Source organism: Canis aureus, chromosome 1 (assembly GCF_053574225.1).
Source record: "Canis aureus isolate CA01 chromosome 1, VMU_Caureus_v.1.0, whole genome shotgun sequence".
Classification (NCBI taxonomy): Eukaryota; Metazoa; Chordata; class Mammalia; order Carnivora; family Canidae; genus Canis; species Canis aureus.
The window spans coordinates 114296114-114317510 of NC_135611.1; the positions used below are offsets into that span (position 1 = coordinate 114296114).

The 21397-nt window shown below is 54.1% G+C and overlaps 2 protein-coding genes across 6 annotated transcripts; both read left to right on the forward strand.

Moving 5' to 3' along the window:
* The first annotated feature begins 614 nt into the window (after positions 1-614).
* On the forward strand, positions 615-11773 carry FBL (fibrillarin rRNA 2'-O-methyltransferase). The gene is made up of 9 exons (XM_077851987.1): positions 615-770; positions 5989-6135; positions 6250-6351; positions 6442-6536; positions 7786-7956; positions 8853-8985; positions 10025-10137; positions 11390-11535; positions 11645-11773. The coding sequence occupies exons 1-9, from the start codon at positions 761-763 to the stop codon at positions 11667-11669; spliced, it is 942 nt and encodes a 313-aa protein (XP_077708113.1). The 5' UTR covers positions 615-760; the 3' UTR covers positions 11670-11773.
* Positions 11774-12156: 383 nt separating this feature from the next.
* On the forward strand, positions 12157-20407 carry DYRK1B (dual specificity tyrosine phosphorylation regulated kinase 1B). Of its 5 annotated transcripts, XM_077851959.1 has the most exons (13): positions 12949-13091; positions 13337-13396; positions 14345-14508; positions 15543-15662; positions 15751-15939; positions 16088-16235; positions 17102-17388; positions 18098-18244; positions 18326-18466; positions 18759-18794; positions 18879-19074; positions 19470-19576; positions 19671-20407. In XM_077851959.1, exons 1-13 carry the CDS (start codon positions 13013-13015, stop codon positions 20040-20042), a joined length of 2046 nt encoding a protein of 681 aa, XP_077708085.1. In that variant the 5' UTR covers positions 12949-13012; the 3' UTR covers positions 20043-20407. The 5 variants fall into 5 exon arrangements, with proteins under 5 accessions (XP_077708099.1, XP_077708064.1, XP_077708085.1 ...); XM_077851938.1 differs by having other exon boundaries at positions 12941-13091; positions 18759-19074; XM_077851963.1 differs by lacking the exon at positions 18759-18794 and having other exon boundaries at positions 12954-13091.
* The last annotated feature ends 990 nt before the right edge of the window (positions 20408-21397 follow it).

A 21397-nucleotide genomic window follows, 5' to 3' on the forward strand; every position in this document is an offset into this window, starting at 1 on the left:
ACTTGTCAATGTGCTGCCCTGGGCCGGTGCTTTGTCCTCAGCTAGTCCTCTGTTCCTCCATCAAAAGCACTTTTATTGCCTTCTAATAACTTAGTTGGTGTCTGTTCCTCCCACTAGAAGATGAACTCCGGGGATCCCTGGGCGGCCCAGCGGTTGAGCGTCCGCCTTCCGCCCAGGGCGTGATCCTGGGGTCGCGGGATCGAGTCCCACGTCGGGCTCCCTGCATGGAGCCTGCTTCTCCCTCTGCCTGTGCCTCTGCCTCTCTCTCTCTCCGTGTCTATCATGAATAAATAAATAAATCTTAATAAATAAATAAATAAATAAATGCTTAATCGACTGCATATGTGTGAGCCCAGAATCGTCCGTGTTCGTCGGGTGGAAATGGGTCAGGGAAAGCTTTCGGGTGTAGACCTTAGGAAGTTATTCACAAACAGAGCAGAGGGGCAGCAGGGAGCACAAGAGACGAGCCCCGGCTCCGGGGAGGATCGCACGCCCAAGAGAAGGCGGGAAGCGCGCTCAGCGTCGCGATGGACGCGCCTAAGGCCGCCCACGGGGGCGGCGCCCTGAGAGGCTTGCGAAGCCCCGCCCACAGCGCGCGCGCGGGGCTCCGGACGCGGAAGGAGCTCCGAGGGGCGGGGCTGCGAGGTTGCGTCACGCGCCGTGCGTCGCCGCGCGTGCGCTCCTTTCCACGTGCGAAAGCCCCAGACTCGTGTAGTCCCGGCCGCCGCGGAGTCCTGAGCCGCGGGGCTGAGCTCTCGCCATGAAGCCAGGTGCAGGCCGGGGTTGAGGGCCGGGGTCGGGGACTGGGGGCCGGCGGGAGCCCGAGGGGCGGGGCCCCGGCCTAGGGGCAGGGGGTCCGGCCGCTAGTGGGGAGGGGGTCCTGGTTCCGGTCGCCCGTGGCGGTGGCGAGGGGGTCTTGGCTCCTCCCTGTGAAGCGACGCTGAGCCCGGGGTGCGGGTTCCTGGTCTGGGGGTGTGTGACTGGCTTCGGAGGTCACGGTCGTGAGTCGGGGGTCCTGGGTTTGGAAGGGGGGTTCCTGAGGCCGTCATTAGGGGTCCCGGTTATTGGGCTGGGGGTGGCAGTCGGGACAACCGACCCAGAGTCTGGATCCAGGCGTCTGGGGTCTTGGATCTCTGGCTGCGGGATTTGGGGATTATGTGTTGGCTCGGAGGTGAGTCCCGATTTGGGGTCGGGGAGAAGCCCCGTTTGCTTCGCGTGTCGCCGCAACCAGAGCCCCCTTAGCTCCCAGACCAGCTTCTCAGAGAGGGCCGTAGTGAATGAGGACTCCCGGCTTGGGAGTGTGTGGCCCTTTCTGCCCCACTTTCCCGCTCTCTACTCTCCCGAGGGGCGGGTCTCCGAGGTGTGAGTGATCGTGATGCTCAACTCGCGGTGAGATGAACCTTCACGAGCCCAAGACGGGCTTAGCGTGGGGTGGGGGAGGGAGATAGTCACAGGACGCGTGAGTGATTTTATTCATTTGATTTTCCCCGAGATTCTGGTGAACCCACCCCGCCTCCCCCGTTGGTAGATCGATGAGAGGGCAGGCTTTGACAGAAGAAAGATCTCAGTTCAAAACTTCAGCACTAGCTTTGGTTCTTAAGTTGCAGCGTGACCTTGGGCAAGTGGCTTTACTTCTCTGTTTTCTCGTTTGTAAAATGGCGCCCAGTTATAATTTAGCAAGATCACGTTAAGAAAAAGTACTTATTGTGGTAATCTCTTTGCAATAGATTAAGTGTACAAATAAATCAACAGGTTGGCATATGTGATGTTATATATACATGTCAGTTATAGTTCAATAAGGCCGAGGGGGAAAAGCACAGGACTTGACATAATAGTATTTGTCTCCACCTCCTGTTATCTTTATCATTCCTCTCAAGAGGCACAAAATTAGGGTCTTTCTTCCTGGTGACTTGGGGCTTCCTAAATCAGGCAATGCCCCTCCCCACAACTTGTTTCGCTAGAGTTTGGGGAAATCTTCCACTGTGACCCAGAAGGTCTGTTTCCTAGTACAGGTCTTTGTTTTGCACTTTGCACTTCCTTTTTCTCCCACCCTCCCTGCGTGTGTGGAGAGATGGGGTCATCTGGTGGAGGGGGAGGGTGGGTTTCTTCAGGAGAAAGAAGACCTGATGACCTGATGAAATGATGGGCGGGGAGGCAATGCTGGACTGTGTCTCTCCATCATACCCCGGCATGCCTGCAGGCACCCTACAATTTGATTCCCCCAGGAATGGAGGATATACCTTCCGCCCAACCATTCCCTCATTGTGTTAGGATATGAAGCTGCAGCAGTTAAGAGTCAGCTCTTCACTAAGGGTTTGAGTCTGACAGAGAAGAAGCCCTGGGGAGATTTTGAGCAGGGACAGAATGCTGTCTGATTGACACATTTAAAAGGATCCTTATTGGTTTTTTATGTAAAGGGCATCAGGGGAGCACAAGTGGAAGCAGGTGCATTAGCAGGAAACTTGTGGTGATTTAGTAGGAGATGATGTGGCTTGGGCCAGGGTGGTATTAGTGGACCTGCCTGACAAATTGTCACACTTTGGAAATATATTTTGAACATAAAGCCGACAGCTTGTATGTGGGTATAAGAGAGATCAAGGATACCTCAGGGTGTGGACACATGTACCTGGAAGGATGGAGTGTCCATTTTTGAGATGGGAAGGTTCTAGGAGGAGAGCAGTGTCTAAACCTGGGGGTCCGTGGAACTTCCTCCCAAAACTTCTGGAAATGTGTGTGCAAACGTGTGTTTTCCTGAGGAGTTGGTACTTCTGGTACATTTTTGTAAGCTCCCCTGGACCTGAAATGAATAGATATGTTTTGAGTACCTAGAACTGCAAGTTGACACTCATGCCCCCAGGTCCCCTAGCTATGCCCACACTTCTCAGGTCTCTGTTCCATCAGGCCTGGGATGAGAGTCCCTTCAGCCTAGTGGGACAGCCTAGTGGGAAGGACAGGGGGACTCTCCCTCCCCTCATTAAAATACTCCTGTTCAAACTGTGTACCAGGCAGTGTGTTGAGGGAAGTGCTTTGTGTGTATTAAGACATTTTTTTCCTACAATGTGTGGTTGTTATCGCCGTATCTCTGTCTTACAGGTAAAGTTTTCAGGATTCCCATGAACCTTCCCTACTCTCTAGGGCCGTGAGTGGCATCTCCATCGCCCTGTACGGGACACATGAACTGATTGAGGGGCGGGGACTGGGGCTCCCTGAATGAACAGAGAGAGTGCTTCCCCCCGCCCGGGGCAGAACCCAGGGATTTAAGAGTCATCAGCAGACAGCTCACTTAATATTTATTGAGCCCACACTTTGTGCCAAATGTTGTGCATGGTGCTGGGGATGCAGAGTGACCAAAAGTATTAAAACATCCCTGTCCCGGGATCCCTGGGTGGCGCAGGGGTTTGGCGCCTGCCTTTGGCCCAGGGCGCGATCCTGGAGACCCGGGATCGAATCCCACGTCAGGCTCCCGGTGCATGGAGCCTGCTTCTCCCTCTGCCTGTGTCTCTGCCCCTCTCTCTCTCTCTCTCTCTCTGTGACTATCATAAATAAATAAAAATTAAAAAAAAAAAAGAGTTTAAAAAAAAAAAAAAAAAACATCCCTGTCCCTTGGGACCTTGATGCTGGTGGGGAAGTCAGGCAGTGATAAAGTAAAAAGTGCCATGTGTGATGCTTGATAGGAAGAAGCTAAAGGTAGGGAGCCCGAAGGCCCTGAGTTCTCAGGAAAGAATGTTTCATCAGAGAGCTGAGTGCAACGAAGAAGTGGGTGAGCCCAGCTAATGTGTGCAGGAAGGACAGCAGGTATGAAGGGCTTAGAAGCTGGAGAGTGAGTTGAGGAGGAAGGGTGCAAGGCCCAGAACAGAAAGCGTGAGGGCACAAAAGTCAGCGACATTCTTAGTTCAGGCTGCACATTTCAGATTGCCTGGGGAACCTTAAAAAGCCCAATGCTCAGGCCCCTACACCTAAATCTGGATCTCTAGGTTCCAGGGATTAGCCAAAGGTGAGAGCCACTGATTTCAGGCTTTGGAAGCCAGAGACAGGAATTTCAGTTGCATTTTCAACATGATGGAAAGCCATTGGAAGGGATTTAGGCAAGGGGATCAAGAGATCCAATTTTGTGGTTTGGAGAAGGTCCATCTGTAGCTGCCCTGTGGGCAGGAGCCTGTAGAGGGAGTAAAGGCGACTCTTCAGGAATTCTGAAACTTAATTTTTAGTACTTAAATTAGGAATAGTGTTTAAAAGCTCTACATTTTCGTCTTTTAAAAAAATTTTTTTTTCTTAAAGATTTTATTTATTGGGCAGCCCTGGTGGCCCAGCGGTTTGGTGCTGCCTTCGGCCTGGGATGTGATCCTGGAGCCCTGGGATCGAGTTCCACGTCGGGCTCCCTGCATGGAGCCTGCTTCTCTCCCTCTGCCTCTCTCTCTCTGTCATGAGTAAATAAGTAAAATCTTTAAAAAAAAAATTTTTTTTTTTTTTTTTTATTTGAGAGAGAGCGAATGCACAGGAAGGAGGTGGGCAGAGGCAGAGGGAGAAGCAGACTCTCCTCCCCTCTGAGCAGGGGAGCAGGGAGCCCGATGCGGGGACCCATCCCAGGACCTCAAGATCATGACCTGAGCTGAAGATAGCTGCTTAACCGACTGAGCCCCCCAGGCCGGGCGCCTGCGTATTTTCATCTTTAACACCTTTACAGTGTGTGAAGATTTCATAGCGCGCAGATATAACGCACCTTTACAAAAAACTCTAGCAAGTTTACTATTGAGTAGTTGACATCAGGTGAGGTCATTTTAGAGCATCCCTAATTGTCACACTATTGTTTTGTAACTTGTGCTTTGCCCAAAGTAGTGCAGAGCTTAGGACACTGGCGCAGAAAAGTCAGATAGTGAATCTGTTAGCACCAGGAGAATGCCATCTGCTTCTGCCGTCATTACCAGCTCAGTGCAGCGCATGTTTGCTCTGACCTGAGGTGATGAAAATCAAGTCTTCCTGAATCTTTTTTTTTTTGCCCCCCTTCAGATTTCAGGCCAGTTAACAAGCCCTAAATTGCTTATGTGCTGTTGCCCATCCATAAAGGACAACTCGACTTTTTTCTTGTTTTTTTTTTCTCCCTCTGAGCTGAGAGAGACCTCTGCAAGTTTGCAGGAAGGTCGATGAGGTAGCATGAAAGACATCATGGCCAACTCCCCTCTGTTTAGGGGTTGGCCTTTTTCCTCCAGACTGAAGTTCAGGAGTGGGAGGGCACGGACATGGTTTCAGGGTCTGGGGGCCCTTCCTGCCACGATGCGTGCACAGGCTTCAGACTAACACTGAAAATAGAGTGGATTCTTCAAACCTCCTATCTGACCAACAAAAGCAGCATGTTGACAGTAACCTACATCTACCTGGGTATCCCTCCCCTACCTGAATCTTGTTCATATTCCCCTCTCAATCCCCAGTATTATCAGCTTTGCATTTATCGTCCCCTTTCCTCTTTTGGGGGGTGGCATGGGGCAGGGTTACCATGTATATCAACACAGCACGGCGTTGTTTAAATTTAGCTGTTGCTGAGCCTTATGACCAATACTGTGTTGGACATGGTCTTCGAGTTGCTTTTTCACTTAACATGACTCTTAAGTTTGTTGGTTTTTTGGGTTTTTTTAAGATTTTATTTATTCATGAAAGACACACAAAGAGAGGCAAAGACACAGGCAGAGGGAGAAGCAGGCTCCCTGCGAGGAGCCCGATGCGGAACTTGATCCCAGGACCTTGGGGTCACAACCTGAGCCAAAGGCAGGTGCTCAACCACTGAGCCACCCAGGCGTCCCATGACTCTAATAAGATTTATCTGCCTGTTGTAATTATATAGATCCTCGTCACTGGTGCTTATGAATACTCCCCATTTTATTTGCCCATTCTGCCAGTGGACATCTGCATTGGTCCTGATTTTCCTGTGTGGAATTACGAGACATAACTTCTCAAACTTAATTGCCCCAATTCCTCTTTCTGTTGCCACTACAGGTTTCAGCCCCCGCGGGGGCGGCTTCGGTGGCCGAGGGGGCTTCGGTGACCGCGGTGGTCGTGGTGGAGGCCGAGGAGGCTTTGGTGGGGGCAGAGGTCGTGGTGGAGGCTTTAGGGGCCGTGGCCGAGGAGGAGGAGGACGAGGTGGTGAGTGACATTGGGAGTGGGTGGGAGGTGGGATATGATTAGGAGGCTTTCCCTGGGCTTTGGGAGGGAAGAGATCATGGGATCTCCCTCTCTCACTTCATCTCTGCCTTGTAGGTGGAGGTTTCCAGTCTGGCGGCAACCGGGGTCGTGGTCGGGGAGGGAAGAGAGGAAACCAGTCGGGGAAAAATGTGATGGTGGAACCTCATCGGCATGAGGGTGAGTGGGGAGGGTGCAGAGCTGCTGAGGGTAGGGTGGGTTGTGGGGTGCAGCCCAGAGTCTTCACCCTGCGCTGGTCTCCTCACTTAGGTGTCTTCATTTGTCGAGGAAAGGAAGATGCGCTTGTCACCAAGAATCTGGTCCCTGGGGAATCAGTTTACGGAGAGAAGAGAGTATCGATTTCGGTGAGACCAGGGCCCCAACTGACAGGGTAGCCAGCGGTCTGGTCTCCCTACCCCCACAATGCATTCCTACACATGCCAGCTAGGGAGTCACCTTTTTCTTTTTTTTTTTCTTTTTTTTTTTCTTTTTTTAAGATTTTATTTATTCATTCATGAGAGAGACAGAGAGAAAGGTAGAGAGAGGGGGGAGTGGAAAGGCAGAGACTCAGGCAGAGGGAGAAGCAGGCTCCATGCAGGGAGCCTGACATGGGACTCGATCCTAGGGCTCCAGGATCATGCCCTGGGCTGAAGGCAGCGCTAAACCGCTAAGCCACCCGGGCTGCCCGGGAGTCATCTTAATACATAAGTCAGATCCCCATTGCCTTCAGGTTCAAGTCCCAGGTCCTCAGTGTGGCCCAGAAGACCCTGCACATTCCAGCTCCCCCTCCCCACCCATGCCCCCACCCCTGCCCCAGACCTAGAGTCTTCTAGCCATACGGGTCTCCTTGCTCTTCCCTCTATCTTGAATACTCCTCCTCTCCAGCTGTGTGTATGTCTGGTTCCTTTCATCACCAGCATCTCTGGTCAACATCACCTTGTGTTTCTCACAAGGCCACCTTGTGCCACCCAGTCCATGAAAAGCAGCCTACCCTCTGCTCTATTATCCCACTTCACCTTTATGATGAGGCACGCTCCTGCTCAGGGCTTTTTGCTGCCTTTCCTGCTGCCTAGAATGTGCTTCCCCAGGTGACTTGCATGGCCCCCACCTCCTTCGGGTCTGCATATGTCTCCTAGGCACTTCCCTGGCCACCCTGCCTCATTTTCACCTGTTCCTCAGCCCCCTCCCCCTACTGTATGTCCTTTCCTGGCTTGATCTTTTCTCCTTAGCAACTGTCACTGGCTTCTGTACTGTACGTAGTTTGGTGTAAACTTGCTCCTTGAGGGCAGGGGTCTGTCTCATTCACTATGTAGCCTGGCATAGGGTCTGGCACAGAACATGTTGGCACAGCAAATGTTTGTTGAATGAACACACAGGTCTTGCTGTTAACTGATACGATCTTTTATCTCTGTGTTTATTGTCTGTCCCTGCCCCTTCTACCTGAGTCATTAACCTTCATGAGAGGGCAGGTACTGCATCCATCATGGTCACTGATGTGTGCCTGTGTTCATTTCTTGAACAATGAATGAGCGCCCTAGGCCCTAGGGCTAAGGGCAGTGGGGTCTAGCAAAAAAAACCTGGCACTAACTTCTATCCCCATCTCTCCCGGCCCAGGAAGGAGATGACAAAATTGAGTACCGTGCCTGGAACCCCTTCCGCTCCAAGCTGGCGGCAGCAATCCTGGGTGGTGTGGACCAGATCCATATCAAGCCAGGGGCCAAGGTGCTCTACCTCGGCGCTGCCTCAGGCACCACTGTCTCCCACGTCTCTGACATCGTAGGCCCGGTGAGTGGATAGAGGGTTAAGGAGGGGTGAGTAAGGGCAGGTGGTGAGGTGAAAAGGAGGCAGAGACTGCCTCTGCCAGCCTGGAGTCAGTGGGCCTGGCTGCTTCCCTGTACCATGTGGCTTGGGGCTAGGCCCTTCCTTCAGAGTGCCTGTAGTAGAAGGAGCAGCTTGAAGCATCCAGTCTCCAAAGGCTCATTTAGTCCCATTCCTGAGTTCCTGGTCTGGAGGGAAGGGACGTGGGTATTGGCGTAAGTGCAGTTAGAGGGGCCCCTGGGTCGAAGGTACAGATACCAGAGTGTTGGATTTAGTTGTCCTCTTTAAAAATGTATGCCCCCAAATCTGGTCTTGTGGTTTCTCTTAAAAGAACAGGTATTAGTTTCTGGGCCTACATTTCTGTGTCACTCTGCAGGCTCCTTGGTTAGAGGTCACCCGTGCATCTCACTTCAGGACCTCTAGCCCATCTGCATGACTTTGTAGACTGTGTAATGTAGTGGTTTAAAACCCCAGGCTCTGTTGTGGGCATTTAACAGTGAGGTGGTTTTCGGCACATTTCTTAAACTCTCTGAGCCTCGGTTTATGCCTCTGGAAAATAAGGTTGCTGTGAAGATACTGGTAATTCCTGTAAAGTACTTAGAGCAATGCCTAGTCCATTGTAAGTATTCTTAGCTGTTAGAACTTCATCTCTGTGCCTGGCTTCCTCGTTTGAAGCCTGTACTGGGGAGACTGGACTCTCAGATCAAGCAAAGTGGGATTGAATAACCCTTGGCAACAATACGTTGTCAAATGGTAGGGTTTTGATTCTGTGTGGATTTGAAGAGATGCTACATGCAGTGTTTGAGCTTAAAGTAGGTATTCCATCTAAAAAGTAGTATCAGTGTTTTTATTAATTGTTTTAGGATGGTCTAGTCTATGCAGTTGAGTTCTCCCACCGCTCTGGCCGTGACCTCATTAACTTGGCCAAGAAGAGGACCAACATTATTCCTGTTATTGAAGATGCTCGGCACCCACACAAATACCGCATGCTCATAGGTGAGGGGTCTAGGGATTGGCTCAGATTGTGTAGGCCAGGGCACTCCAGGTTTCTTGGAAGAGGTGGCCAGAGCCCTGATTCAAATGTAATCAGGATGGATGAGTAGGCCTCCTGAGTCTGCAGGAATGAAGAGGGTGAGGGGAGCCAGGTGAGGTTGTGGAGCTTGGGTGTCTGGCACCCCTGGAAGGCTAACCTTTTTTCCTTCGATCTCCTGCCCCTCTCCCTAGGCACCCCCATACTTCTGCCTACTTCTGAAACATGGTATTTTTTATGCTGCCCCCCTTTAGAGCTCCTTATCATCATCTGGGGTGATTGATCATAAAAAACTGAGTGTGGCCTGGCCCGGAGGGGCCCATTGTGAATATTACTTTGGTTTTTAAAGATTAAAAAAAAAATGGAAGTACAATATAAAACGTGTTGCTACTGTTACACTCCTTATAAACCACCCTCAGAGGTAACCAATACGAACAATTTAATGCCTTCTTTTCCCAATTTAAGAAAGTCAGTTTTCTTTTTTTTCTTTTTTTCAGTTTTCATTATACCATTTTTTTGTTGTTTTATTTAATCACAGTGGCTTAAAAATACTTTGCATTATGTTGGTTTTGAGTAGTTTTTTTTCCCCATGCATTCATACCATACCCTTTAGTTTCCTTTGACAATCCTGCAGACGCTCTTGCCTGTAAGTGCTCACCTTTACATGCCTTTTTATGACGTGTCTGTCTCCCCCCCAGACCTGGGAGCATCTCGAGGGCAGGGTCCGGGTCTGACTCGTCTCTGTGTCCCCCACACCGGGCCCAGGCCTGGCCACAGAGTAGGTGGCAATCATGGTTTACAAGAGGAATGAATGAATGGTGTGACTGGGTTTTGGACCCATCCTGGGGGTCCAGTGGAGGGAAAGGGGGAATCAACGGGGGGAAGTGAGACTGGAAGCAGGGAAGACTATGCCAGAAACCTTCTGGTAATGGGGCACAGGCCTCACGGGAGGAGCTGGGAATATCTGGTGGATCCAGCTTGTAAGTGCCACTTATTTCTCCCTAGCAATGGTGGACGTGATCTTTGCCGACGTGGCCCAGCCAGACCAGACCCGGATTGTAGCCCTGAATGCCCACACCTTCCTTCGTAACGGAGGACACTTTGTGATTTCCATTAAGGTGCGGGGCTTGGAGGAGTCTAAGATGGGGTGGTAGTATTTTCTCTGTAACTGCCAAGCAGCTAGTCAAAACAAAGAGGCCAGGGCCTCCATTCTCCTAGTCTAGTCTATTCCCAGGCTCTACCCTGCATTTCCCTGCCCTGTCAAATAGCACTTGGTGAAAAATGTCTACAAAACTAAAAGGCTTTGAGTTTAAATAGCCAATAGAATGTAGTGGTCAAGTCCATGATGGCCGAGTCTGACCATTTAAGGTTTTTTGTTTTTAAAGATTTTATTTATCACAAGACACAGAGAGAGAGAGAGGCAGAGACACAGGCAGAGGGAGAGGCAGGCTTCATGCTGGGAGCCTGACGTGGGCCTCGATCCCAGGTCTCCAAGATCACACTGCAGGCTGAAGGCAGCACTAAACCTCTGAGCCACCCCGGCTGCCCTTGACCATTTAAGTTTGAATTCCAGCTTGTTCTCTGAGCAAGTTACCCAACCTGTGTTTGTTTTACTTGTCAAGTAGGAATATTAGTCGTATCTCTTTTAGTGTTGATGCAATGATTAACTTTATCAATATAAAGTGTTTAGACTAGAGCCTTGTATAAAATTTTAGATGAATACTAGATGCATTTTCAAAAACGTTTTATTTAAAGATCTTCAGCCAGGGATCCCTGGGTGGCGCAGCGGTTTAGCGCCTGCCTTTGGCCCAGGGCGCGATCCTGGAGACCCGGGATCGAATCCCACGTCGGGCTCCCGGTGCATGGAGCCTGCTTCTCCCTCTGCCTGTGTCTCTGCCTCTCTCTCTCTCTGTGTGACTATCATAAATAAATAAAAATTAAAAAAAACAAAACAAAACACCATCAGGTCAATAAAGTGTCCCTAAGATGTGTTTGTTTTAAAAAAAAAAAAAAGATTTTCAGCCAGATTCACCATTTGTTAGCCTTTTGCTCCATTTGTTTCAGTATTCTCAGCATTGTTACTATTGTTAAAGAAGAGGAAGTAGAAAAAACAAACACAAAAACCTGGGTGTAAAATTTAAACACCAGCTTTAAGACAGTCTCTGTTGAAGCCTTCCTGTTCCAAATCCAAACCAAATTGAAAACTTCTCTAATGAAGTCTTTCCCTACATTTCCAAAACCTGAGTTTCACTGAGTTTCCAATAATTTAAAAAAAAAATCTTTTTTTTTTTTTTTTTTTTTTTTTTTTAAAGAGCAACAAAAAGGAAAACAGTCCAGTGCTTTGCTTATAAAATTCAAATTCTTCTGCAGGCCAACTGCATTGACTCCACAGCCTCTGCTGAGGCTGTGTTTGCCTCTGAGGTGAAGAAGATGCAGCAGGAGAACATGAAGCCCCAAGAGCAATTGACCTTAGAGCCCTACGAAAGAGACCACGCTGTAGTGGTGGGTGTGTACAGGTGAGCAGGGGCCGGCAGCCCACCTGGACAGAGCCCTGCCAGTCAGCACTTGGAAGGAGTGCCCCAAATGGTGACAAGCTCTGAATCTTCTATCTCCTTCCTCTCACAGGCCACCTCCCAAGGTGAAGAATTGAAGCCCGGCGCCATCTGGATTACCAGAGATTTGTGTTGCTACTGTTACACGTGTTTTTCTATTAAAAGACTCATCCAGGGGCACCTGGGTGGCTCTGTCACTTAAGCCTGGGCCTCTTGATCTCAGCTTAGGTTTTGAACTTAGGGTCGTGAATTCAACCCGGCCTTGGGCTCCTTGGGCGTGAAACCTATTTAGGAAAAAAAAAAAATTCATCATCGCTCCTGTATGCTGATCAGAGACCTCCGTTCAACGGTGCGCATGCGCCGTTTTTCAACTGGCGTGGTGGTGGGGGTGGACCAGCTCATCCGGTCCCTCGTGCGCATGCTTCTCCCTTGGTTGCTTTTTGCGCAGCCGTAACCCGGTTTCCGGCGCCTGGGCGGGGCTGATAGTTTACGGTGCGGGTCTGCCGGTAGACCCTGCTGCGCGCAGGCGCAGAATGTTACCTTGGGTCACGTGGGGGAAGCGAATGGGGGGGTGGGGGCGGAGCCCGGGGCGGGGGGGCCGGTTTGTTGTGGTCGCCATTTTGCTGGTTGCATTACTGGGTAATCGGGCCCTGGCTCGCCGCGTCCGTCGGATACCTTCAGCCAGTGGGCAGGTCTGAGCTCGGGCTTCCCGAGCAGCTTGAGTCCCCTTGCCCGCGCCCTCAGGTAACAACGCGGCTACAGGTGGGGCGGCACGAGCTCGCGGGGAGGGGGCAGTACGGGCCCGCCCTGCCCGCGTCGCCGCGAGACTTAGCACGAGGCCGAGGGAGCAGAGCAGGGGGGCGGCGGGCAGGTGCAGGCCGTGCCTGGCTATTCATAGTCGGATTCTAGGAAGTGGCCGAGCCCGAGGGAGCAGCCTTGGGAGGGCGGCTGGGAGGGGGTAGCGGGGCCCGGCTCCCGCCCTTTGTTTGGGCTCGGCTCCTCCGGCTGCATCGTCGTCGCCTAGCAACAGCTGTTCTGAGCTGCGATTGGCTGAGCTCTTGGCAGCAGCGGCCAATGGCACGGTTGTTGCCATGGCAGGTGCGGACTGCCAAGCTCAGGCCGGCCCCGCCCGCCGGGCTCCGCCGACCGGGGCGGGCCTCCAGGGTGGGGGGCGGGACGCCTGGGTCCCCAGGGGCGGGTGGCTGCGCGGGGCGGGGCCGGCGGGGCGAGGGTTAACCCGCCCCTCCCCCGTCCACCTGCTTTCCCCTTCCCCCGCGTGCCCCGGGCTGACCCTCGTTCCCTCCTCTCCCCGCCCCCGGCGGCGGCGGCTGCTGTTGTCACCCACCGGGCCGCCTGTCCCGCTTGCCCTCCCCGCCGCGGGGCTTGCCGGGCCGGCCGGGCCGGGACAGGCGGCCGTCTCCTCTCTGCCGCCACCGCCGCCATGCTGGCCGCTCGCCCACCCCACTGGGGGCCCCACCGCGCCCCAGCCCCCCGTGGGCCCCGCGCCAGCCCTGACCCGGGTAGGGGGTGGGTGCTGGGAGAGACGGTCCTGCTGTGGGAGGGCCCCAGGGAAGAGGTTGTTTCGGGTGAGGGGCGGGGGAGCTCCGAGAGAGAGGAGGGATCGTGGAGTGGCAAGGCTTGGCATAGGAGAAAGGGATTGACATGGGAGAAGGCCTGTGGGGAGAGGATTTTGGTGTGGCAGGTACTCTGGGAGGGGAGAACTCTATGTGATATTCGGGGATTTTGGTTTCTGGGGGCCTTCTAGGAATGGCACAGGTGTGGATTGACCCTGGTGTAGAGAGGAGTAACTGGAGAAAGAGCCCTGGTAGGAATATTGGATGGGGGGAGGAGGGAAAGATACAGTGTAGGGGAGAGAAGGGCGAGGGAAGAGACGGCTCCTCCTTGCTCCCATCAGAAGAAGTGAGCCTTGATTGGGAGGGGGACCACGGACTAATATGGGGAAGAGCCCTTTTGTGGCACAAAGAAACTATCTGGTGGGGAGGGTCCCTGATGTGAGAGGAAATGGTATAAGGATAAGGTCTTGGCATGATATGGGGAGGGTCCCCTGGGAAGGGGGTGCCCTGATGGATGAGAATGCCATAGGGGTAGGAATTTTTTATATAGGGACAACTCTGTATAACAGGGTAACCTTGGTATGCTCTCCAGGACCCTGATGTGGTTTTAGGGGCCTGCAGAAGACTCTGCTATGGGTGTGGAGGGGGCCCAGAGTTCTCTTGTGGTTTGGGGGGAGGGGAATCCTAGACTTCTCTAGGATCTACTGGGAAGGGTAGATCTTGAAGTGAAAGGACCTTGCTGTGATAAGAGGTGATCCTGACAATCAGGGAAGACTGCAGGAGGGCAGGATCTGGTGTGAGGGGGCCCTGGGGAGGGCCATAAATAGAAATGGGAAGCAAACCTATACTGTCTGTGGTTTCTATCTTTCTTCTCTTTCTCACCCCAATTATTGGTGTCTTTTTGTCCTTTCTTGTCATGGCCTTTATCCCTGCCTGGCTTCCAATCATTCCCTTTCACATGTTCCCCTCTTTGTGCCACCTACTTCATTTATTTGGTAATCATTTGTTGAGGGACTCTGCTGTGCCCCCGCCCCCACCCCACCATTTTTCACTGTCCCCTTTCTTCATTGCCACCTGTTGTCCTTTTTCTCCTCTCCCTATGCCCTACCTTCTCTCTGGTGTCCACCTCTTTCCCACCTGTCCCTGTCCCACACATCTTCTTGTTCCATGTTGTTCCCCTGCCTCCCGCCTGCTCTCAGGTCTCAGCGGCGGTGGCAGCCGAGGTGCAGGATGCGAGAAGGCGCCCCCCGGCCGGGCTCCCGCTCCAGGCCTCGCTCCCCTGCGGCTCTCTGAGCCCACCATGGCCGTCCCACCGGGCCATGGTCCCTTCTCTGGCTTCCCGGGGCCCCAGGAGCACACGCAGGTATGCGTTCAGCTGGCTCCTCACATGCCTGGGGTAGGGGGAGGCTGGGGATAGAAGGGTCTTGGGGCCAAAAGATTATTTGGTTGCCCAGAGCAGTCTCCTGGAGCCATGAAAAGCCCATCTGGAGTGGAAGATAATAGAGAAGTTGGTGGCAGAGACTGTTTGGATAGCCTGGGTTCAAATCCTGACACAGGGTTAAATTACTTAGGTTCTACCTGCTTCAGTTTTCTTTCTCTTAAAATGAAGCCAAGAATGATAACTACCTCGCAGGATAGTTGTGAGGTTAAGCAAGTTAATGAAATGCATGTAAAATGCTGAGAATAGTGCCTGGCACCTAGGAAACACCCAGTAAATGTTCACTAAGGAAAAAAGGTCCAGAGTGAAAGATGGGCAGTTGGGGTGCAAGGGGGAGAAGTCTGAGTCCAAAGGATCCTGGAGCCAGCAGCATCTTACACTACAGAGTAAAGATATTCAGGGGTGGAGACTGTCAGGGCTCTGAAATGTAGAGCTTGAAGCAGGATGGAGTAGGAGGTGCCAAGGTGCTGGTTCCCAAAAGACTGGGGCAAAATGTGCAGAGTTGGGGGTGAAGGATAGGAAGATACCACAGGATAAGGGTAAAGCAAGATGGCAGCCCTCAAGATGGGACACCCAGAATGATGGTGGACTGGGAAGGGCAGAGCCTATGTTTTCTATCTGATCTCTCCCACGGAGGTTCAGAAAGGAGTAAAGGTGTAGGATGAAAGGTCAGGAGAAAATAGTTCACCATTCATTCACTCAGCAAATCTCTGATGACCACCCACTATGTGCCAAACGCTACTTGGCACTGCAGATACAGCAAGAACAAGACAGTCTCTGCCCTTGGGGAATTTCTGTCCCTGTTGGGTTGTCACACAGTGATCAAGTAAAATGTGTATATGGTAACAATGACCCGGCCACCCAGAGAGTTCTCCCTAAGGTTGTCTGTTAGAGGTAAAGGCCTATCCTCAGTGCCATGCCGCACCCCCCCCCCCCCCCCGCCCTGCCTCACCCTGCAGGTATTGCCTGATGTGCGGCTGTTGCCACGGAGGCTGCCCCTGGCCTTCCGGGACGCGACCTCAGCCCCGCTGCGCAAGCTCTCCGTGGACCTCATCAAGACCTACAAGCACATCAATGAGGTGGGCGGGGGACCCAACCAGGTGCTGAGGGGTCCTGGCAGCTGGCACAGGGCACTCAGCAATCCTTATCTTCTGGCTGGCTGGGCAGGTATACTATGCGAAGAAGAAGCGGCGGGCCCAGCAGGCGCCACCTCAGGACTCGAGCACCAAGAAGGAGAAGAAGGTCCTGAACCATGGTTACGACGATGACAACCATGACTACATTGTGCGCAGTGGCGAGCGCTGGCTGGAGCGCTATGAGATTGACTCACTCATCGGCAAAGGCTCCTTTGGCCAGGTGCGGGATGCCCCCCTTCCACCCTGACCCAGGGATAGAGAGGCATGGGCATCCACTGATACTGACCCACAAAGGAGTAGTGCCCTGTTCTGTGCCCCGTCCCCTTCCCCCGCATTTCCTCACTTTGTAACATGCCCTGCCCCGGCAGGTGGTGAAAGCCTATGATCATCAGACCCAGGAGCTGGTGGCCATCAAGATCATCAAGAACAAAAAGGCCTTCCTAAACCAGGCCCAGATTGAGCTGCGGCTGCTGGAGCTGATGAACCAGCATGACACAGAGATGAAGTACTATATAGGTGAGGCCTGGGGCAGCAGTACACCCAGTACAGTACTGGGTCAGTGTCTTCAGGGCAGGGGCTGGTCTGGAATCCCCTGACATCAGCGATTCTCCTGCCGCCTTAGTGATTGTTTCCCTATTCCCATGATGGCTTTGGTCACAGTGTATTGGGTGCTCGCTAAGGGTCAGGCCCTGTTGCAAGCACTTTCCCTGATTTAACTGGCTCCAGTCTGACCACAGCTCTGGGGGGAAGGGGCACCTTGGCCCACAGCTTGGAGACGACGACAGAGGCATTCATGTGCTATCACTTGCATAAAGTCACAGCATTTGTACTCAGAGGGGCTATAATTTCACCAGGCAGTGGGCTCCCAGGCCTATAGTCATAACATCTGCATCAGTCTTTTCCTCTTTCCCATACTGATTCTTAGAAAAGGCAAGTGGATTGAAAAAGTGTGTTTCTTTAAATACACATCCTTACCCTAAATGGAAAACTAGTGTCCCCTGCCACAAAAATAAATAGAACTGAGACTAAAACAATGTTACAAAATTAAGTGAGAAAATGTAGAAGGGCAGTAAAGACCCATCAGCACCACAAGGAAACGTTCTCTGGTTTATCAGAAAGTTTGACAGAGACTTGGAAAGAATGAGCTTCTCTTAATCAAGGAACTCTTTCTCTTGATGTGAATCGAGTTCCAGATCATATAAAAAACACCCTGACGAGCAGCTGCTTCCCGTGGGCACACCACAATTTGGCCAGCGCTCAAGAGGCAGAGCCCCGGATCGGCTTCCAGCCCCTCTGCCTACTACTGTGCATCCCCGGCCGCCACCGGGCCTCTCTGAGCCTCAGCTTCCCCGTCAGGCCCATTTCCATCCCCTTCCCCGCAGTGCACCTGAAGCGGCACTTCATGTTCCGGAACCACCTGTGCCTGGTGTTCGAGCTGCTTTCCTACAACCTGTACGACCTCCTGCGCAACACACACTTCCGCGGCGTCTCCCTGAACCTGACGCGGAAGCTGGCGCAGCAGCTCTGCACGGCGCTGCTCTTCCTGGCCACGCCCGAGCTCAGCATCATTCACTGCGACCTCAAGCCCGAGAACATCCTGCTCTGCAACCCCAAGCGCAGCGCCATCAAGATCGTGGATTTTGGCAGCTCCTGCCAGCTTGGCCAGCGGGTGCGGCGTGGCCCGGGGACGGGGGCGGGGCTCGCGGCGTGGGTGTGGCCCGGGGGCGGGGCCAACTAGTGGCGGGTGGGGCGGGGGTGCGGCCCGAGGTGGCCTGGAGGGTGGTATTGGAATGGGGTGTTGGCGACCTAGCGTTGTAAGGCCAGCTGGTGCGGAGGTTAAAAGGAGAGGGCCACAGGGTATAGTACCCAGTAGGAAAGGAAGAGAAGCCTGAGGAGGCAAGGCCAGCTATGAGGCGTTCAAAGTGGGCAGGGTGAAGTGGGGTTGGCTTTGAGCCTGGAGAGGCGTTTGGCTAGGTTTTGTTTACCCGGTGCTCTGAAAGCTGGGGAGGAAGTGGGGGACGGGTGCTTTAGTTTGCAGCTTTGAGTCAGCAGGCATTTGAGATGGCTTGGAAAGGGTCTGAGTGGGGGGTGGTGGGAAAGGCCTGGTCTTGCAGACTGCCAACCTCTGATGACCAAGGAGGGTCAAGTCAGTCTTTGGATGAAGATCAGGGTCAGACTAGGCTAGCAGAGACTTCTGAGGCTGATGAATAAGTGATGGTAGTGCCTCCTGGAAAGTGGGTGATGTCCTCAAGATTTGTAACCCTAATGCTCCAGTTGCATGGAAGGAAGCTTGTCTTAGCTTTGAGTATGTCATTGGCACTACTAGGGGAGGCTGGGACCTCTCTTGACTGTTGCCCTGTTCTCTGCTTCTTCCCCAGATCTACCAGTACATCCAGAGCCGCTTCTACCGGTCGCCTGAGGTGCTTCTGGGCACACCCTACGACCTGGCTATTGACATGTGGTCCTTGGGCTGCATCCTGGTGGAGATGCACACCGGAGAGCCCCTCTTCAGTGGCTCTAATGAGGTGTGCTCCTGAGGAAGGGGTGTGCTGGAGGGGGCGGAGGCCTGGCTGGCCTGATGACCCTGACTGCCCACCTGCTCACAGGTGGACCAGATGAACCGGATTGTGGAGGTGCTGGGCATCCCACCAGCCCCCATGCTGGACCAGGCACCCAAGGCTCGCAAGTACTTTGAACGGCTGCCTGGGGGTGGCTGGACCCTACGAAGGACAAAGGAACTCAGGAAGGTGCGGCCCCTGCCCCATGCCGCTCCTCCTACCCTGGTGGCCCTTCACTCTCTCACACTTGGGGCTTCCTTTCTCCCTGCTTCCTCTCCCTTGTGTCTTTCCCTTCCTTCCTCTCCCCTTGTCTGTCCTTTGTCCTGCCCCACCCCATCTCTCCTACCCACCCCACAACTCTTCTTAGCTTCTCTCCTTCCACTTTCTCTCTTGTGCCTCTGTTTCCCCGTGTGTGTCTCCCTGCCCCTCCTGCCCACTGACGGCCACTCTCTTGCCCCCCCTCCCACCCCCTCCCTGCCAGGATTACCAGGGCCCCGGGACACGGCGGCTGCAGGAGGTGCTGGGCGTGCAGACGGGCGGGCCCGGGGGCCGGCGGGCGGGGGAGCCGGGCCACAGCCCCGCCGACTACCTCCGCTTCCAGGACCTGGTGCTGCGCATGCTGGAGTATGAGCCCGCCGCCCGCATCAGCCCACTGGGGGCTCTGCAGCACGGCTTCTTCCGCCGCACGGCTGATGAGGCCACCAACACGGGCCCGGCAGGCAGCAGTGCCTCCACCTCGCCCGCACCCCTTGACACCTGTCCCTCCTCCAGCACCGCCAGCTCCATCTCCAGCTCTGGTGGGTGCCCAGTGCCAGGTGGGGTAGAACAGGAGGGTGGGCAGCTCTTGTTTGGCCTGGCCTGGGGGACCTGGCCACACTGGGCCTTCACCTAGAGCTTTGAAACTGCATGATCCTGAACTCCAGAACAAGTGGGGCAAACAGAGTTCTGACTGGTCCTGACCTGATCTCCGAGATTGAGCTTGGGCTCACATCTCTAAAACTGCTTTTCACTCTGATACCCAAAACTGAGCTCTGACCCATAATTTCAGAATTGGGCCCTATCCTCTAAATAGACTCTTGTCCAAAGCCCAGGCCTGGGCCTGGGTCACAAACCAAACTCAGACACTGAAAAATCCAACCACCACCTCTCCTCACCTAAGGCGTCTCCTCATTTCCTCCCCTGGCACTTCCAGGAGGTTCCAGTGGCTCCTCCAGTGACAACCGGACCTACCGATACAGCAACCGATATTGTGGGGGCCCTGGGCCCCCCATCACTGACTGTGAGATGAACAGCCCCCAGGTACTGGGGCCTGGGGGACTTGGGAGGTGGGTAGTAGGTATCTGGGGCTTTAGGACCTGGGTCTCCATCACCCACTGTTCCTTTGCTCCTTTAGGTCCCACCCTCCCAGCCGCTGCGCCCCTGGGCAGGGGGTGATGTGCCCCACAAGACACATCAGGCCCCTGCTTCCGTCTCGTCACTGCCAGGGGCCGGGGCCCAGTTACCCCCCCAACCCCGATGCCTTGGTCGTCCCCCATCACCAACCTCACCACCACCCCCGGAGCTGATGGATGTGAGCCTGGTGGGCGGCCCTTCAGACTGCTCCCCACCTCACCCAGCGCCTGCCCCCCAGCACCCGGCTGCCTCAGCCCTCCGGACTCGGATGACAGGAGGTCGTCCACCCCTCCCACCCCCTGATAACCCTGCCACTCTGGGGCCTCGCTTGGGCCTCCGTGGTGTACCCCAGAGCACGGCAGCCAGCTCATGACCCAGCCCCCTCCCTGGGGCCCCTCCTGAAGCCATACCCCCCATCTGGGGGCCCTGGGCTCCCATCCTCATCTCTCCCCTTGACTGGAATTGCTGCTACCCAGCTGGGGTGGGTGAGGCCTGCACTGATTGGGGCCTGGGGCAGGGGGTCAAGGAGAGGGGTCTAGGCGCACCCTCCCCATTAAGGACTGGACCCTTGGCCCCCTCTCCCCCCCTTGTTTTCTATTTATTGTACCAAAGACAGTGGTGGTCCGGTGTTGGGGGGAGACCCCCTTCACCCTAGGGCCCTAGGAGGGGGTGGGGGCAGGTAGGGGGAGATGGCCTTGCTCCTCCTTGCTGTACCCCCCAGTAAAGAGCTTTCTCACATGCCTGCCTGAGCGTTTGCAGGGCCTCGGTTCCCCTCACATGGCCCTCAGAGACGTGGTGGGGAACAGTATTTGGGGAGGGGGTATCAGAAGAGCTTTGTCACGTGGGATGCGTCCCTGGGGAAGTTATGGCTATTGGTGGAGACATGGGGCTGCAGGACCTCTGGGGCTACGGAATCCTAGACAGAAATCCTGGATAGGGTCCTAGCCCACGTTTGTCTTTTCCATGGTAGACAGAGACCCTGAAAGAGTAAAGGCTCAGCTCTGGCCTGTCTCTGGAAAAGTCTCCACAGGAGTGGCTCTTTATGCCAAGCAGGCATCCGGTGGGTGCTGAACGCACGCAGCAGGCCTTAGTGGTGCCATCTGGGGGAAGTGGCAGGCAGGCATTGGGTACAGATTTTACCCCCCACGTCTGGTCTCACCCTGTGGAACCATGACGGAGCAAAGCATTTTGAGATTCTCGGGCAGAAAGATTTTCCTGGGGTTCCAGGTAAGTGGGTGCGTTTCCATGGCAATTTGGAAACTTTGTCTCCTAGCTGGCCAATCAAGAGCCTCCTGATTCAAAAGTGTCTGCCGTCTCCCTACACTGGGGCGCGGCGCTTCCTGGGAAATGGAGTTCTGCGTAGCAGTCCTTTTTCTGTCTTTTCATCAGGGGACTACAAAGACCAGAATTCTTTTCGCTCGCGAGTTAGGGACGGGCTGCCGGGCAGCCAATAGACAGCCAGGGGTGGACCGGGGGCGGGGGGATGCTTGAGGCGGGCTGTGGAAGAGGAGAAGGCGGTGGTTGGGTGGCGTTGGCAAGGGTTTGCGCGGTGTTGAGTTCTCAGGCGTGCGGAAGGTGGGCCGCCGTGCTGCTCCCCGAGACCTTGCAGGTACAGCGCCTGCGGTCTCGGAGCAAGAGGTAGGTGCTGAGGCCCGAAGCGGCCCCGTTGCGCGGAGCATCACTAGTCGCGGTGTCGGGGCCAGCTCGCGGGGAGCCCGGTCGGTAGGA